Consider the following 13,011-nt stretch of genomic DNA (forward strand, 5'->3'; position numbering starts at 1 on the left):
ATCTAATTAAACTAAAGAGCTTCTGCACAGCAAAAGAAAGTACCATCAGAGTGAACAGGCAACCTACAAAATGGGAGAAAATTTTCGCAACCTACTCATCTGACAAAGGGCTAATATCCAGAATCTACAATGAACTCAAACAAATTTACAAGAAAAAAACAAACAACCCCATCAAAAAGTGGGTGAAGGACATGAACAGACACTTCTCAAAAGAAGACATTTATGCAGCCAAAAAACACATGAAAAAATGCTCATCATCACTGGCCATCAGAGAAATGCAAATCAAAACCACTATGAGATACCATCTCACACCAGTTAGAATGGCGATCATTAAAAAGTCAGGGAACAACAGGTGCTGGAGAGGATGTGGAGAAATAGGAACACTTTTACACTGTTGGTGGGACTGTAAACTAGTTCAACCATTGTGGAAGTCAGTGTGGTGATTCCTCAGGGATCTAGAACTAGAAATACCATTTGACCCAGCCATCTCATTACTGGGTATATACCCAAATGACTATAAATCATGCTGCTATAAAGACACATGCACACGTATGTTTATTGCGGCATTATTCACAATAGCAAAGACTTGGAACCAACCCAAATGTCCAACAATGATAGACTGGATTAAGAAAATGTGGCACATATACACCATGGAATACTATGCAGCCATAAAAAATGATGAGTTCATGTCCTTTGTAGGGACATGGATGAAATTGGAAATCATCATTCTCAATAAACTATCGCAAGATCAAAAAACCAAACACTGCATATTCTCACTCATAGGTGGGAACTGAACAATGAGATCACATGGACACAGGAAGGGGAATATCACACTCTGGGGACTGTGGTGGGGTGGGGGGAGGGGGGAGGGATAGCATTGGGAGATATACCTAATGCTAGATGACGAGTTAGTGGGTGCAGCGCACCAGCATGGCACATGTATACATATGTAACTAACCTGCACAATGTGCACATGTACCCTAAAACTTAAAGTATAATAAAAAAAAAACAGAAAAAAGAAAAAAAAAAGAATAGTAAAATTTAATTGCCCTTGTAACAGTATTAAGAGGTGAGAACTTTGAGAGGTGACTAGGCAATGAGAACTCCAGCCTCATGGGTAAGGGTAAGTTTGGATAAGTTTGGACTTCTCTTGCCCTCTCTTGCCCTTCTGCCTTCTGCTATAGGATGGTGCAGCAAGAATGTGCTCACCAGATGCTGGCCCCTCAATCTTTGACTTCCCAGCCTCTGGAACTATAAGCCAATAAATTTCTGTTCATTATAAATTAAAAAAAAATTATTTTCATAAATTAGGTTTACACTGGAATATACCTTTACTTTTTCTGATTTCTATATTCTCCTTATTATTCACTGTGTTTCTTTTCCTTTGTCAATAAATTTACTGTGTCTATTTTTTCCTTTATTATTTTAGATAAAATACATGTTTTGAGAACTTATATCCAATTTAAGTTCCTATTTTGAAATAACATGCATATCTCTACATCAATAAGACTGTGTCTACTCAGTCCCACCACATAAGGTGAGAAAATAACTGTATTTCTTACATTTCTCTATTCTTACTTCTCAGTTTTTGTTAATATAATTAATGACCTTTGACCTAGTTATAATTGTTGAATTATGTATTTTGTATCACATATTATCTATCATGATTTATAGAAAGGATAAAATTCAAATCCTTACAAGGGCTTGCCAGGAAGCATAAATTCACACAAACAGAGAGTTGAGAGGACTCAGATGAATCTGCCTGACTGAAAGTGGCAGCTGTTCTTCATCTACAGCAGGTTGTTGCTGTTCATAAATGTAGGTGGACCTATCCTGACAATTCAAGTTAAATTGGATTTCAAAATAAAATCATTAAATTTTTATAATATTGACATCTATTTCAAAGTTTTCTAAAACACAAATAAAATATGTCTCTAGTTCAAGAATGAACCACGGAAGTCCCTGTGGTAACTTCTGATTTATAATATTTGCATTCTGTTTTGCAACTCACTAACAGCAGTAATTTGCAATCCATTCTGTGTCGAAATGGTTTCAGAGCTCGTTGCAATTACTTTTAGAAATACTCTCATTGCTAAATATTTCATTTTCATACTTATTTTTTCAGCAGATATTCTGAAAAGACACACATGTACAGTTTGAGAACTCTTGCATAGCTGAGAACATACATTTGTTGACTACACATACAAATGACAGCCAAGTATAGAATTCTAGTGTCTCAACTTCCCTGCCTACACTTTCCCCCCAAACTCTGAAACTCCACTGTCTACTTAAGTTTACTATTAACATGCGGTCTAAGGGTGACCTGTCCACGATGTATGTTTCTTGCCCTTTTGCTTGAAGAATTTTATAATACTTTTATTCTTTAATACTTTACATTTATAACATTTTACAATATGTCTAAGTGTGTATTGTAGTTATTATTTATCCAGTATAAGCTGATCTCTTTCATTTGTAGGGTCTTTTTCCAGTTAAAATTTTTTAAAAGTTTTTTCTATTGTATATATTTCAATAATTTGTCTTTTATATTCATTCTGGTCTGTTTTCAGGATCACCGTTTATGCATAAGATGGAATTTAGTTTTTTCTCCTTCATTAATCCATTCCATTTTTCAGTTCTATTGTATTAATATAGAATTCCTCTAGTCTTTATACAAGTGTGCTTGTTTGATGCACTTATAATACTATTTTATGGCTTCCATTACCACTGAATATTCATCTAGGGTAGTGTAATTTTTATCACTTTTTTGTCTTAAAGTTAGTTATATTTGCCTATATTACTCTCTCATTTCATCTTCTGTTGAGAGAATGTAAAAAGATAATTTATTATGTATGCTTCTATTTTTAATCACATTTATTTTAAAAGAGGATACTTTCTTTCTATTAAATATATGTTTCTCTTTCTATATTGCAAAATATTTTCATACACTCCATATTGCTGGTATGTGTCTAGTATATTCTCCCTTGAAAAAAAGAGTGAGAGGTCCCTACTAGCCTGCAGGCTTCCAACTCTAGTGAATGAATTCTTCTTGTATTATTACAACTTGAATTCATCTGATTTATTTAATAATTCTTACCTCTAGTCTTAAGATGAAGATGCATGTGAAATATGTGGGGAGTAGTAAGGGAGCTAGAGCTGTGAAAATTCCCACCAGGTTAACTCTCACTAATTGATTCCTTCACTAGATTTGGTAAAGCTGCCATGCCACAGACAGTTTTTATTAAACAGCTTTACTGAGATATAATTCACAAGCCCCACAATTCAACAGCTTAATGTGTACAATGTGGTCTTCTTTCATAGACCAGAAAGAAGCCTGTAGGCTTTGTTTTTGCTTTTATTACATTCCTCCTTTGTTTTCTTGATACAGCTATTTCATAACACTTCTGAATTGCAGCTAAAACATTCTGGGTAGAGTTGTTCTTATCTAATTGTCCTTATTCATTCACAATAACAAACTAGAAGGTGTTGGTGTGTTTCTGTTAGAATGTCTTTAGAAATGGGAGCTGTAACTTAGTCTTCAGCATCTTCCATCAATGTGGTAAAGTTGCAACCACATTGATGGAAGATGAATTTTGTGGCATGTGAATTGCACCCTATCCAAGCACTCAAAGCAAAGGGGAATTCATCTTATTTTATATTACTTTGTTCATGTCAACTGGTTTCTTGATAAAATGAGGAAAAGAAAGAGGCAGATTAGACATCTGTCTAGACCACTATTTCTCTCAGAAGTCTAAGAAGAATTTTATAAGTTCATATTTAATTTGTAAGAATTATAAATTAAAATATATTTCATTGATGTATATATTATGGTTTTGTAAAAATTGAGCCTACACCAAATAAATAACAGTCAATGTACTTTTTTTCTTCTCTTTCCTGGAGTGACATAAATGTAAATTTCAGATAACTCACTGGTTTCAAAGTGGAAACACTATTCAATATTTCCTCTGAACAACAACAGGGAAGTTCAGGTGAATACATGGCAGTACATAAAACAAAATGAAGAAAAGACATTCAATGCAATTTCTTACCTTGATTTAAAGGAATAATTTTTAAAATTCTCAAAGTTCTTGCAGTTTGAAGCATTGGAATGAAGTCTACAGGTGAGTATCTTATAATAACCCTGTGGAATTAAATTAGAGTTACTTAAAAGTCATATTACATCTGTGCTACTTATTCTTGGCTTTTTATGGTTATTGAAACTTATTTTTAAAACCATATATGCAAACATTTCCCTTGATCACATGATTCCATATTGCAAACAGTTTTATTATTGATTAGAAGACAAAGATTGCTACAGTGGAAAGTGGCCAGGTAAATATTAATCTATATTATGAGAGTTTACAAAAGTTTGACACTGTGAATGCTCAATTTCTCATCAAATATTCTATACTATGTTCATAAATCTTTTATCTAATTACTGAAAAGATAGTTACAATGAAAAATGAATATCTAGTGTTTTAAGGAATAAGATTCATTTTAAGTATTTAAACTTACAGTGATGATGATGGTAATTATGGTGGTGATATGAGAATAAAGATGAAGAGAGGATGAGGATGATGGTGATGAAGGTATAAGCAGACTGTGTGTTGATTAAGGGCACAGACTCCGAAGCCAGACTGCTTGTGTAGAAATCCAGGCTCTACCATGAACTAACTGTGCAACATGAGCAAATTATTTAAATCTTTCTTGCCTCAGTTTCCTCAACTGTAAAGTGGGGTTAATAATACTTTCTGATTCAGAGGGTTTTTTGAGAGATTTAATGAATTAATTTATGTGAAGTACATAGAAGAGCACCTGGCACATAGGAAGGGCTCTGTAAGTGTTAGCTAACAGAAACAGCAAAACAGCAAAGATAATGGTAATAATAGTAAAAGTAGTGATGGTAATAATTACAGTGATATGAGACACTATGTTAGATTGCTTACAACATAGCAGACATCTTTATGCTGTTTATAAATGTTATTTTAAAAACTGACCCAAAATCTACAAATAGAAAATTACTTTAAATTATTTTTAACAAGAGTTTGATGCCAGTAATGATTTCCGTAGCTAGAAAACAGAATACACTAAATAGAAGCATTTAAAAAAGAGACATGAAATTGTTAGAATTGTATGAAGCATTCCAGAAAATGTTGGGGGGGGGTGGTGTTTAAGATATGTTATTCTGATCTCTAGCATATTTACTGGTCTTAAGCAATGTAGCTACATGCAACGTAGATTGGGAATTGAGAATCAAATCTGCTAGGACCTTCTCCTAAGTATTCAAGGGATTTGCTCACTGATCACTAAAAGGCACACTTAAAATGCAGAAATTCAGTCTTTATTGTTCTTGCTCCAAATAGAAAGCAGAAAATAACCCACTCCTTTCATTCTTTTTTTTATTATTATACTTTGTTTTAGGGTACATGTGCACAATGTGCAGGTTAGCTACATATGCATACATGTGCCATGTTGGTGTGCTGCACCCATCAACTCGTCATTTAACATTAGGTATATCTCCTAATGCTATCCCTCCCCCTCCCCCCACTCCTTTCATTCTTATTGCATCTTCTGAGGACTAGGTCAGAGGCAGCTGAGAGAGCTCACTATGACTATAACTTTGAAGTATTCTTCACTTGCAGACTATCTGCAGGCTGAAATCTTTGTAGATGTCAATTATTTTTTATGAAAAACATTTTCTGAGCAAAACATTAAAATAGACTCAATTTAAAGAAATACTCACTCAAACACAGTTACGCTGAAATCGAGCCAGTTCCATGGATCACCGAGGAAGGAAAATGATCCTGCCCAGACACCTCTTGCAAAGAGTTTTACAAGTATTTCAAATGTGTAAATTCCAAGCAAAGTATTCCTGCAGAAATTTTTTCATATAAATATTATTGGTGAGAATAATACATTGTCAACTCTGAAATACTATGTTTATGATAACTAGCTGGCATTTAAGAATACGTCATCAGGAAGGTGAGACCAGGTCTACTTGGTAGGCCAAAACCAACCAACCACCAATAAATTAGACAACATTCAAGAAAGCAAGTGCTCCTTGAGCCCTAGCTCAATGCTTTAAACAGAATTTAAAGCCCTAGCTCAATGCTTTAAATAGGGTAGGCTGTGTCTTATAGCATTTGTCATGACATTTGACTTTAAAATTTTTTTATTACTGTAGCCATGTAGTATAATTTGAAGTCAGGTAACAAGATGCCTCCAGCTTTGTTCTTTTTGCTTAGGATTGCCTCAGTTATTTGGGCTCCTTTTTGGTTCCATATGAATTTTCTTTTACAGGAACATGGATGGAACTGGAGACCATTATCCTTAGCAAACACAGAAATGGAAAACTAAATACTGCATGTTCTTACTTAGAAGTGGGAGCTAAATGATGAGAACACATGGACACATAGAGGGGAGCAACAGACACCGGGGCCTTTTGGAGGTTAGAGGGTGGGAGGAGAGAGAGGATCATGAAAAAAATAACTAATGAGAACTAGGCTTAATACCTGCGTGATGAATAATCTGCACAGCAAAACCCCATGACCCAAGTTTACCTATGGAACAAACCTGCACTTGTGCCTCTGAACTTAAAAGTTAAACAAAAAGTAAAAAAAAAAAAAAAGTTCAATAAATCCTAGCTGAGAGGTGATAGTCTTTATATATTATGTAGGTAAATGACAAAAACGTCAAATATCAAATTTGCTCCCTATAGGGATTACACAATAATTAATAATCATCATTAAGGGCATGTGTAAGATCTAATTTTATTATATATATATTCAAGGATTTTTTATGGTGATATTGTTATAGTCACCTTCCAAAATCAACTAGTTTTAATAATAATATTAAAACTCAAAAGGTAACTTCAAGAAAGCCTTTTCCTCCAGAAAATTTAATGGGCCTTTCCATCCTTACAGTCTAATGCAAGTCATACTACTGGTATGTCCTAGGAAAGAGAGGAATAGAACAGAAAGGGAGAAAGTGATTTTCTTAATGAATGGAAAGGAATGAAAGTTACCTGAGTTAGAAGCAAATCAGGAATGAGATTGCAATAGCAAAAAAAATAGATGTGGAGCACTGAAATATTATCTTAATCATTAACAAATATTATATTTATTATAATATAAAATATAATGTGTCATAATTCAATGTTATTAAAATAAAATGTAAAATATTAAAAATATACAATTATATATGATATTATGTATAAAATAATTATATAACATACTCTAATACTGGTCTCCACTTTGGCAAATTAGTCAGGGACATGAATACGCAATCAATCAGGACACTAATTAGAATAAGCAGTTGGAAAAAGGTAGCTTATAGTCAAGGAATAATAGTTAATAAATAATATTGGAAAAGATATATTTCTATTATATATATTTCTTAAATGTTGAAAAATATTAATCTTATTGAACAATGGGCATTAATATTTGTTAATATTTACTATCGTTGTGTATATTAGAAAATATACTTTATATGTATTTTCAAATGTGGAACACTTAGTGAAGTATAATCTAGATTTCAATATGACCCTACATGAGATATAAATTGAAAAGAGAAAAATACTGCAGAAATAATTGAATAATAGTATAGTTGCAGTTAATGTCAGCAGAGTTTAAAGTCAACAAGTCAACAGAAAAGGATATGGATGTACCAAAACCTTGATAGTTGTTCTTCTAATACAATTGAAAGGAGACAATGTACACAAGATGGAAGCCGCATTGAATCTGAAGATTGTTCTATTTTTATTTAATACTATGAAAGTCTGTAAGAAGAAAAGCGATCAAGTGAAATTAGAACTCAGAACCATAATCTCATCAATTATGCAATAAATTGCCAATCAATCATCATTATAGTCTTGGACTCTAAAAGCCATACTCTTCTTTTTTTATATATTTTTATAGACTAAGTCAAATGGAAAGATTTTAGATGTTTTTATTCATATTTAGGCTTGCCTGTTTATCTACCATTTTTGCCTTTTTGAGTTTTTTGCTACTGTTACACCCGAGAAAGTTGATTGTCTCAAGCCAACCCCTGGTCTCCTTAGAGAACTAACAGAATAGGAAGAACACAATATCCCAATGGCTCACGAAGATCCATTTAAAAATGCCAGAGCTGGTGTATCTGAGAACGTTAATGAATGTTAAAAGTTCAATTTTATTTCAGAGCAAATCAAATGTGGGATTATGATAGCAAAGAAGATCCAATGAATTGAAATAGTACATTAATTCTTAACAATTGTCTACAAAATAAAACCAAACTTGCATGATATCATTAACATACATATATCTGAACCAGAAATTTATATCATGTAAACCTAATACGTTGAGATATTAAAGCATTAAAATTCTAACAAAAAATAATGAAATATCAGAAATATTCTGAAATTAAAATTGAGTCATATATCTATGTGTACATGCTTGTGTATGTACATGAATGTGTGTGTATATATATATATACCTGTAAATGAGCAAGTTTGCATATTTTTATATTTGTGTGTGTGTGTGTGTGTGTGTATATATATATACATATATATATACGCACATTCAGTGAAAGTGTGTATATATATCCACCATATATCCATTTGGAAAAATCTTATTGTGGGGTATAAATAAATACAAATGTGAATATTTTATAGCTTACAGTCTAAAAGAGTGTATTTTATAATTTATAACATATAACATACTGAAACTATAAATTATAGTATACTAAAATTATATATTAAATATAATCTATTAGATACTACCATATTATATGTTATACAGAGGTGATTATTTCTATTTATATTTGTATATATACAGAAAAATAGGCTACTTAGTACAAATATATATTCAACAATATTTCATGAATAAGTGTTCTAAATGGAAACCAAATTGTGATATAATTCTTAATAAAATAATATTTTTCTAACACACAATCCGTGAACACTTTGACCTATACTATAGCTATTTTCCCTCTATTTTAAATGCAAACAGAAAATAAAAATTAAAAAGAGTCAAAGTAAATCTGATTTTTAAAAATGTGCTTTTCATGCTATTTTCCAGAACAATCTCAAACTTCACACAAGATGTAATATATGCCATTGTGATGAAATGACTAATTTTAGGTATAATAATCTCCCAATTTAAGAGCTGAAATTGTTTTGTTAACTATAAAAGTATTTATTTTATGCCACTTTTAACAGAATAAACCAAATACAACTCAAATAAATTGTCGTTTGTAACAGCACTTTTCTACCAAGCTATCCGTGCAGTTCTTGCTCCAGATGTTTCATGGGAACTAGACCAAGAGTAACTCTGGGCCTTGGTTTATTTTTCAAAATCTTTGGTTTTGTCTTCAATAACAGAACTAGCACTTTGCCAACCATGTCTGTACACGCAGCAGGGTACTCAGAACTCTGCAATATTACACCTATCCCTACAGTTACTGTGCCATATCAATTATTATGACATAAACATAGCAAAAACTGAATGTAGAGGTAATTGAGATGAGGACCCAACTTATACTTTCACTAAAATGCTCTCAAGATTAAGCATGTATATTATAACAATGCTGCATAATGCCCATGGAGGCTACCCGAGATATTGCAGTCTTTTAAGTTAATATATACATTTCTACTGTAAAATGTCAATAATCTTCCACCATGACAAGTATTCCAAAGAACTGTAATTTATTTAAAAAAAAATCACTTTGTCTTCCATCCAGAGAATGTGGTGCAATTCCTTGTCACCCATTTGATAATATCATTGAATGCTCTACAAGAATATCAAATTACGTTTGCTATGAAGCTAATCATCACCTCCCCCGAATTTGATATTCTTTCTAGTTATTTCATTTTTGTCAGTGGCATCACCATTCCTCTAAGCTGAAAACCTTGGCATTTTTAGTCAGTCAGGTCATGCTGTTTCTTCTCAGCTTTGTTCTCTGTCTCCTTGCAACTTCAGTCCCGGATTACTCTCTGTGTTATTTCATCTTTCTAGTCCTGTCTCTTCCATGCAATCATCATTTAGAAATCTGCTGGGTTAACGCTACTTAAACATTATATTCATTGCATCAGTCCTTTGATCACCATATTAAATCCATGTTGACATCTCCATTATCTCACCTCATATCTCGTAACTTGCAACAGCTAAGTTTCCAGTTATAGCATCACTTTCTCTTTTCCTCCTTCCAGAATCATTCTCTGCTCTTGCCTACACATAGGTCTTCTCTTTCCCTTATTAAAACTTTGAAGTGCTCTTTAAGCTATAACTCAAATTCTGCATCCTTAATGATTCTTTCAGCTTCATTGGTTCATACCAATCTCTGATTTCTAAATGCAATTATTTTCATATTTAGCATTTTGTGCTTGTTCTGGGATTGGACATATAGTAGTAGGTGCCTAAAGTCATTCTGGAGATAAGGAGTAAGTGTATGTATGTATGAATGAATAAAAATGATAAATAACATACGGGTTGTATTTACTTTTCTAACTTCTAAGTTCATCATATTGAACATTTTAAATTGTTGAGCATATTCTAGGCATTTTATAGGCATTTTAAAATTGATAACCACAAATGGACAATCATCATGTTCCCTTAAAATATTTCACTTACATTATGGCATACTAATACATATATTATGAAGTAGAGTAATCCAAAATATACTGCCTAACCAGGTAAGATATCAGTTTTGACAAAAATCTCCAATATGTGTGCTCCCAAAATGAGATATCTTATGTCGTTCTGTAAAATTTAAAATCAGATCTTGCTCTGTTTTTCATTATCTTTTTGTATCCTATCTCAATTACATTTTCTGTATGTCTGGAAATAAAATAATAAAAATGTCATCAGAATAATCTCAATTAATACTCACATTTTTTTTCTTGTAGTAGTATGGGTCCACATCTTCCAAGGGCTCTGACACCATTCCTTGAGAAAGGTTTCCATAAATAAATGGAAGCTCTTTGCCAACTTCCAAATCAGGATTTGGCTTTAAATCTTCTTCTTCATGGTCCTCATTATGTGTTTTAGCAATATGCTGTTTTATAAGTTCAAAAGACTCTTTAGTGAAGGGAACAAGGCCCTTAGGTTCTGGTGAAGCCAACATTTCCAATTTTGTACCTGCAAAAAATTCTGTATTAAAGTTGGGTATACTAATAAAACATAAAAGTACAAAAGATTAGGACATGAAAAATAGAGACCAGTAAACTGAATGTATGCATTTAAAGAACATATTCCTTAGTTTTGTAGAAATCTAAGTTGTCCTGAGTTTTATTGTACTTAATATCAGACTTGTAATTTCATGAGTAACTCAATCTGCTTCACTTATTCACCGTTTTAACACTCTTTTACTGAAATCTACCTTTCAACTTCTCCATTATAATAAAAGAGATATTTTTTAGAAAGATCTTTTTTGCTAGAGATACTTTTTTCTGGCCAAATCCAATTATTTCCCTGTGAGACATATTTAACAACTGACTACACTTTTCTTCTTTAAACTTACTCATCATTGGCTCTGCACCCTACTCTTCCATGTCTCTTTTTGTATCTCTGATTACTTTTTTCAAATCAATTACAGTATCGATCAAATATTAACCCAAATTTACATCAGGTATATCTCACACAAACATGGCACATGCATACATATGTAACAAACCTGCACGTTGTGCACAGATACCCTAGAACTTAAAGTATAATAAAAAATATATATAATATATATAAAAAGAAAAAAAATATTAACCCAAATTTTAACTCTGATATCTCTTAAGGGTTTGCCTTCTTCCTCTGTTTTATCTATCATTCTGATGAATGCACAGGCAAACAGAGTTTTAATTACTCTTTGCATTCAAATATTTATCAAGTACATGTGAATATTTCCCAAATGCTTTCTTCCCCCAGCTGTCTATATAGTAACTTCACCAATGGCAGCAACTTAACAGGTAAAAACAAAATTATCTTTCTGCATGACTAGAATTACTCTTTAACCTGTGAGCTACTGTAAAAATAAAAACTCAAACTAATTATCTTGAAAATTACTGATGGCATTTTTCTCTCTGTCATCAATCCTTATACACAAAATAATTTTCTTTCAATAATTTTCTATGATTCTTGAATACTATTTATTTATATATGTCCTTGAACGTAATCATCTTTGTAATTCTATCTTTGGGGTACTCTAGTAGTCTTCACATATTTCAACTCTAGTCTTTACCTATTTCAAGTTATCCTATAGGCAACTCAAAGTAGTGTTCATTAAATATAATTTCATGCATCAATTCCCCATTCATGAACCTGGTTCTTTTTTCACATATACAAATATTTTATTTTACTAATTTGTTCCAGTCCAATTCCTGTCAAAATTTACTCTTCCAATGATTCTATTCAATGTCAAAAGATTGATTTTTCTTTATTTGTTTGTCTAAACACTCTTTGTAATTTTATTATTGCAATTAAAGATAATAAATTTTGGTTTTGATATTGTGGCATTTTGCATCTGTGTATTTTCTCTCACAATGCTGGCACTAGCTGAATTACTTCTATAAGATTTTCCCAAGACAGAAATCACCCACACATATATATACTCACACATATGTTCTACTTCAGAATTTTTCACTGTTGTGCAAAAGTGAGTTGTTTAATACTTTAACACATTACTTGTCTATTAATTAAAAGTAAGCATAAGATAAGTATTTAATATTATTGGGACACCATTCATTGCAAGAATCAGACTTCAACTGCTAGCATAAGTAAATGACGGGCAGGATATATTTTAAATACACAAAATGCAATCTTATAGACATTCAAGGGGAGGATACATGGTACATTTCTGTGTTATAAATGTTCTGTGGAAAATAAAAATGAGAAGTAAAGATGAAAATAAAATATTGGGATGACTACTTATGCCTTTTGTGGAATCAAGTTTTCTGGGTTTTGCTTTGCTTTTCATGTCTGCTGCATTCTACTTAAAGAATGGCTTCCTTTCCTTACATCTAAGAATACACAGAGACTAAAAATATTGACA

At 32.1% G+C, this 13,011-nt stretch overlaps 1 protein-coding gene across 6 annotated transcripts in view; it reads right to left on the reverse strand.

Moving 5' to 3' along the window:
• Nucleotides 1–13,011, reverse strand: part of SCN7A (sodium voltage-gated channel alpha subunit 7) — a 200,281-nt gene that overhangs the window by 64,121 nt on the left and 123,149 nt on the right. For all 6 annotated transcript variants that reach the window (XM_016949969.4, XM_016949968.4, XM_063790542.1 and 3 more), the window contains 5 exons: nucleotides 10,864–11,111; nucleotides 7,656–7,774; nucleotides 7,232–7,321; nucleotides 5,741–5,869; nucleotides 4,047–4,138 (listed from right to left, as the gene is read on the reverse strand). In XM_016949969.4, coding sequence (XP_016805458.3) covers nucleotides 4,047–4,138; nucleotides 5,741–5,869; nucleotides 7,232–7,321; nucleotides 7,656–7,774; nucleotides 10,864–11,097 — 664 coding nt within the window. In that variant the 5' untranslated portion in view covers nucleotides 11,098–11,111. The remainder of the gene's footprint in view (nucleotides 1–4,046; nucleotides 4,139–5,740; nucleotides 5,870–7,231; nucleotides 7,322–7,655; nucleotides 7,775–10,863; nucleotides 11,112–13,011) is intronic.

The sequence above is a fragment of the Pan troglodytes genome, chromosome 13, assembly GCF_028858775.2.
Source record: "Pan troglodytes isolate AG18354 chromosome 13, NHGRI_mPanTro3-v2.0_pri, whole genome shotgun sequence".
NCBI classification, from domain to species: Eukaryota; Metazoa; Chordata; class Mammalia; order Primates; family Hominidae; genus Pan; species Pan troglodytes.